Source organism: Arachis ipaensis, chromosome B6 (genome assembly GCF_059453495.1).
Source record: "Arachis ipaensis isolate K30076 ecotype BB chromosome B6, ASM5945349v1, whole genome shotgun sequence".
In the NCBI taxonomy this organism is placed as follows: domain Eukaryota; kingdom Viridiplantae; phylum Streptophyta; class Magnoliopsida; order Fabales; family Fabaceae; genus Arachis; species Arachis ipaensis.
In genome coordinates, this window is record NC_142441.1 from 136,711,353 (window position 1) to 136,716,929 (window position 5,577).

The 5,577-nt window shown below is 35.4% G+C and overlaps 1 protein-coding gene across 1 annotated transcript; it reads right to left on the minus strand.

Annotated features, from left to right (window-relative positions):
• Positions 1-963: 963 nt before the first annotated feature.
• On the minus strand, positions 964-2,937 carry LOC148562865 (uncharacterized). Its single transcript, XM_088491031.1, has 3 exons — positions 1,942-2,937; positions 1,545-1,589; positions 964-1,380 (listed from the first exon to the last, which is right to left on the minus strand). Exons 1-3 carry the CDS (start codon positions 2,935-2,937, stop codon positions 964-966), a joined length of 1,458 nt encoding a protein of 485 aa, XP_088347157.1.
• Positions 2,938-5,577: the final 2,640 nt, after the last annotated feature.

Below are 5,577 nucleotides of genomic sequence, written 5' to 3' on the forward strand. Positions count from 1 at the left end.
CGCCGCTATGAGGAGGGTCTTTTGTCTACCGTCGAATTGAGCCACTGCCCAGGATAAGACTCGTTGCCACCAATTGAAAAAAATTTCTTCTTCTCTCATCCATAGGTCAGGGGTTATTAAGCTTAGACTCCATATTATTGAAGACAGGGGGCATTGGAACAAAGCATGAGAAATTGATTCAGCCTTCAACATGCATCTTGGACAAGTGGCAGGAGTGGATGCGAACCGGCTGTGAACTTGTTGCAACACCGGAAGCTTTTCATGAAGACTTTTCCATAGAAAAATCTTAATTTTATGTGGTAATTTCAACTCCCAAATGCTATTCCAGACTCTGTTGTGTATGTTCTGGGACCTCAATGAAGTAGGAGAATGAAAGAATCCATAAGCAATTTTGTATCCTGACCCAACTTCATATATACCAGATTTTGTCCAGCACCAATTAACTTCATCCTCCTCCTCTGTTGGTTTGATTGAAAAAATTTTATTGCATATATCAACTGAAAAAATCGACTCAATCAGATTTTTATTCCAACTTCTATCAGGATTTAGTAACGCACTAACGTAATACACTTGCATATTTGGCGGGATTGTGAGTGCATTTTGAGGGACATTAAGGGGCACTGGTGGTGGGAGCCAGGGGTCATGGAAGATGCGAACATTAGTGCCAGAGCCTATTTTCCATAACAAGCCTTTCTCGATCACCTTGCGCCCTTCAAGAACACTTCTCCAACCCCACGACGGTACGCTTCCTATCTCTGCATGTAGGAAATCTGTATATCTGAAATATTTAGCTTTGAGCATTCTTGATATAGTAGAATTAGGGTATTTCATTAGACGCCAACATTGCTTGCCCAATAAAACCAAATTTTGCGCCCTTAGATCCTTGATCCCCAGCCCTCCATCTTTCTTTGGTCTCGTCATTGTGTCCCATTTAATCCAAACCATTTTTCGTTCGGCGCCTTTTTAACCCCACCAAAATTGCGAGAGCATGCTATGAATCTCAGTCAACAGCGTGTCCGGGAGCTTGAAACAAGAGAGTGTATAAATAGGAATCGCCTCCCCCATCGCTCTCAATAGCGTGTGCCTGCCACCTGATGACAATATACTTCTTTTCCAACCCATAATCCTCTTCTGAACTTTATCCTTGATAGCTCCAAAGGTTGCTTTCTTTGATTTTTGAACTATAGATGGCAGTCCCAGGTATTTGTCTTGTGCTCCGATATGTTCAATATTTAGTGTCTGAGCAACTGCTAGTCTTGTGTTCTGAGGAGTGTTGTGACTGAAAAAGATAGCCGACTTATTCAAATTGACTTTTTGCCCACTAAAACCCTCATAGGTCTCTAGCAATTCTAGAATGCTTTGGCTTGTATTAGGTGCGCTCTTGCAAAAAAGGATTGAATCATCAGCAAACAAAAGGTGATTAATTGTTTGGCATCTCCGATTAACTTGAACTCCTTGAATTAATCTGTTTTGCTCTGCCTTGTGTAGCAAGAAGGAAAGTCCTTCTGCACAAAAAAGAAAGAGATATGGAGATAGGGAGTCACCCTGTCGGATGCCCCTATTTGGCCTAAAATAGCCAAATGGTTGACCTTCCACAACAACAGAGTAAGAAACAGTCGTTACCAATTCCTTAGTCCAGTTAATCCATTTAGCATCAAACCCCAACTTATCCATAATATACCATAAAAAATGCCATTCAACCCTATCATAAGCCTTGCTCATGTCTAGTTTAATAGCCATCTCATGCTCTGCCCCACTTCTCTTATTTTTCAAATAGTGCATGCATTCGTGGGCAATTAGAATATTATCTGAAATAAGTCTTCCTTTGAGAAACGCACTCTGATTTGGACTTATAATTTTATTCATAATACCTTGTAATCGGTGCACCATAACTTTAGAAATAATTTTATACATAACTGAAGACAAACTGATCGGTCGTACCTGAGTCATGTCACTGGCATCTGGCACCTTTGGAATCAAACAAATTTGAGTATGATTGAAGCTTTTTAAAATTCTGCTACTGTGAAAGAAACTTCTCACTGCCTTAAAAACGTCACCTCCAACTATATCCCATAAAAAGTGAAAAAACTTAGCTGTAAACCCGTCATCACTAGGAGCACTCTGAGCATGAACACTAAATGTAGCTCTTTTGACCTCGTCCATAGTTACTGGCCTTTGGAGCCTACGGTTCATGGAAGCTGTAACCTTAGACTCCAAATCCTCTAAGTATGGATTCGGATCAGCTGAACAAGAAGAAGTAAAAATATCGCAAAAGTAGTCCTCAGCTACCTTTGCAATATCCTCCGGTTTCGATGCAATCTCATTGTCCCTCCCCACTAATCTCCAAATTCTGTTCCTTCGCATCCTTGATTGAAATTTCTGGTGAAAGAATCTAGTGTTCTGATCTCCTTCTTTTAGCCACTTGATTCTAGATTTTTCTCGCCAATAGCTCTCTTCTTTCAAATATGCCAGCTCCAACTTCTCTTCCAAACTGGTAACCTCCTCTCCCCCATTGATTCCAGCCACCCGCAACTCCTCTAGCTTAGCTTGAAGGTCCTCAATTTCTTTCCGGGAGTTTGCTTTGTGAGTTTTCTGCCATTGAACTAGTCTATGTCTACAAACTTTTAACTTTTGGGCCAAGGAGAACATAGCCGAGCCTACAACTTCCATTCTCCACACTTCACTGACAATTCTCTTGACATCCTCTTCTCCACACCAACGTTCCTGGTATTTAAACCGCCTTTTACTATGCCAGGATTGAGATTCGGTTTCCATCAAAATTGGAGCATGATCCGAGCCTGACTCTGTGAGCCTGTGCACCACTGCATTCGGAAACTTCAACTTCCATTCCATCCCAACTAAATAGCGGTCAAGCCTCTCCTTCACCAAATCCTCTCCTTGTCTTCGATTTGTCCACGTGAAAGGGTGCCCCACCATTCCAATATCCACCAATTCGTTACTGTCAATAAAATTAGTGAATGTTGCAATGGTGGTTGCTGATTTTTAGCCTCCACCCTCCTTTTCCGCTTGGCTTGTTATAGCATTAAAATCGCCTGCTATTACCACTTTTCCTTCCATGTGTTGGCTCATTGTTATAAGCTCCTCAAACTGTAAGGATCGAATTTGTTCTGAACAACTCAAATGGACACCAATGAACACCCATACCTCACTGCTTCCGACTTCCTTAATTTCGGCTGCCACAAAAAATTCTCCACTGCTAATAATTTGAACACTGATGCTGTCCTTCCAAGCTAGCACAAGTCCTCCTGCCACTCCTGCCGGGTTAACAATATACCAGTTTTTGTAGCCGCATACCCGAAGTTTTGCTTCCACCTGTCGAGATTGGTTCTTTGTTTCACTTATAAACACAATCTCGAGGGAGTGGGATTTACATATCCCTTTTAAGGTGTGAATTGTCAGGGGTCTCCCCAAACCCCGACAATTTCAAACTATAGTTCTCATGGCGCCTTGGGTGCCATTTGTAGGCTGGCACCCTCCACCATCTGTTCAACTGCATTTTCATCCTCTGTTCTTGCTTTCTTTGTAGTTACTTCAGCTATACCACTCATCAACCTTTTTTTGGGTTCACTTTTAGTATCTGACTCTGCAGCACCTTGTCTTGCTAACCTTTTCCACTTCCTACCTTTTTCTGTGGTGAGACACTCCCAATAGCGAATTGCATAAGCTGCCCTTCATCCTCCTTGGTATTGGACTGACCAGCTATGATAACCTCCATGCATTCTGTTCTAGAATTGGCTGATTGAGGTGACTCAGGTGCTGCCCTGTTACTAGTGTCTTGTGGTTTCAAACTTTGTTTCCTTTCTTGCATTGACATCCCTGCAAATTCTTCCAATAAGCAGTTTAAGACCGGTTTTTTCTTACGTTGAGTGGCCTTATTCTGGTTTTGGGTTGAGTTGTTGAATGTTCTTTCTCCTTCAGAGTAGATTCGCGTTCCCACTTGGCTAGCTTTAACCCATTTTGCAAACTTGATTTTGATAAAAAGTAAGTTTGTATTAAAGTGATTTATGTTTGGTAATCTTTATATCAAAATGGATTATAGTAAAGTAAATATTGTTTGGATTACACTACTCAAAATTATTTTTAGATAAAAAATTACTAAAATAGACATCAACTTAAATAAACTTTTTATATTATTCTATCATTTTAATTTAGATATTTAAATAGATATTATTATTTAATTTTATAATAAAATTAATATTTACTTACTAAAATAAAAATAATATATAAAAATTGACAAAATATATTTTTATATCAAAAGCAAAAATAATATATAAAAAATATATCAAAATATATTTTATTAAATTATATTACTTATAATTCTTTTAATACTTTTGGTACTCTTTTATTTAATGCTATTTTAAACTATAAATTTTAATTATTTATGATTTTATTTTTAGTTATAATTAGTTTTTATTTACTTTGTTCTTTTTAATGGAATCAATAATTTATATTATAACAAAATTATAATAATAAATTAATATACAAGAATTACACTTACAAATTTTAACAAAGCCAAATAAAAATATATTTTTTATACAAAATCAAAAGTAAAAATTTAATAAAAAAATATAGTTATATATTTGAAATATTTGAATACTAAAGAGACCACAAGCAAGAAAGTAAAGGGTAGAATTGATAAAACAAAATAAATTCAATCCTAAACGTGATTTTCTAAACGCAAAAGCTACAATTTCCAACTTCTTATGAACGTACGTTACGAACTTAAAATCACCTTGGCGTTTAAAAAAAAGGCATCCAAACAAAAAGAGAAAGCGTTCAATGCACTCAAACGTGCTTCTCTTCTTTCTAACGCAAAACCAAACACACCCTTAAACACTTAAGAAATATCACAGTATCATCTTCAAATTTTATGTATGAAAAGCTTTACTTTTTAAAAAATAGCACTCTAATTATCACAACAAAAAATAACAACAAAATCATTGTGATATCTGGAAAATCGAAATTGAATCTCTAAAAAAAGTAAATGAATATATACAAATATATCTCTATGAACAAAATTTTTTAGTTTTCTATCTCTAGTTTTCGTTTAATTTTAGTGTTTATCATAACTTGTCCTGTTTACAAATTCTTTTCAAACCATTTTAAATTAATAATTATTTAAATATTAGCCAGTTATTCAAAAGCATCTATTCTTAATATATAAAAGTAGATAGATAGGTTTATTCACATTATTTTTAAGACATGTTTCTCTTCCTACTAATGTCATGTCAGCAAAATTACTTACTTGGCACAATTTTAAAATCAACCACTCAATTTTTACCAAATCAACTATTATTTTTAAAAAATCAGCAAAAAAAATACAAAAAAATAAAAAAATACCGGTAATTAAAAATTAATAGTGTCTAACTAAATTTATAACCTACAAAGACATTGAATTCATATCCCTATATTTATTATATCTTACCGTTTTAAACAATACAATAAATTTATAATTTTCAATAATTAATTTCTATAAATAACTCATTAAATATAATAAACATCTATATTACAAATGTCATAATAATATTATTAATCATAATAAATTTTATATTACAA

Bases quoted from the DNA above. Each gene is read 5' to 3' on its own strand.
- LOC148562865 (XM_088491031.1), bottom strand. From the start codon at position 2,937: ATGGTGGGGCACCCTTTCACGTGGACAAATCGAAGACAAGGAGAGGAT. The intron at 1,590-1,941 runs GTACGACCGATC...TTGTTGTGGAAG, and splicing joins ATGCCAGTGACATGACTCAG to GTCAACCATTTGGCTATTTT. The intron at 1,381-1,544 runs GTGACTCCCTAT...CTTTTTTGCAAG, and splicing joins AAATAGGGGCATCCGACAGG to AGCGCACCTAATACAAGCCA.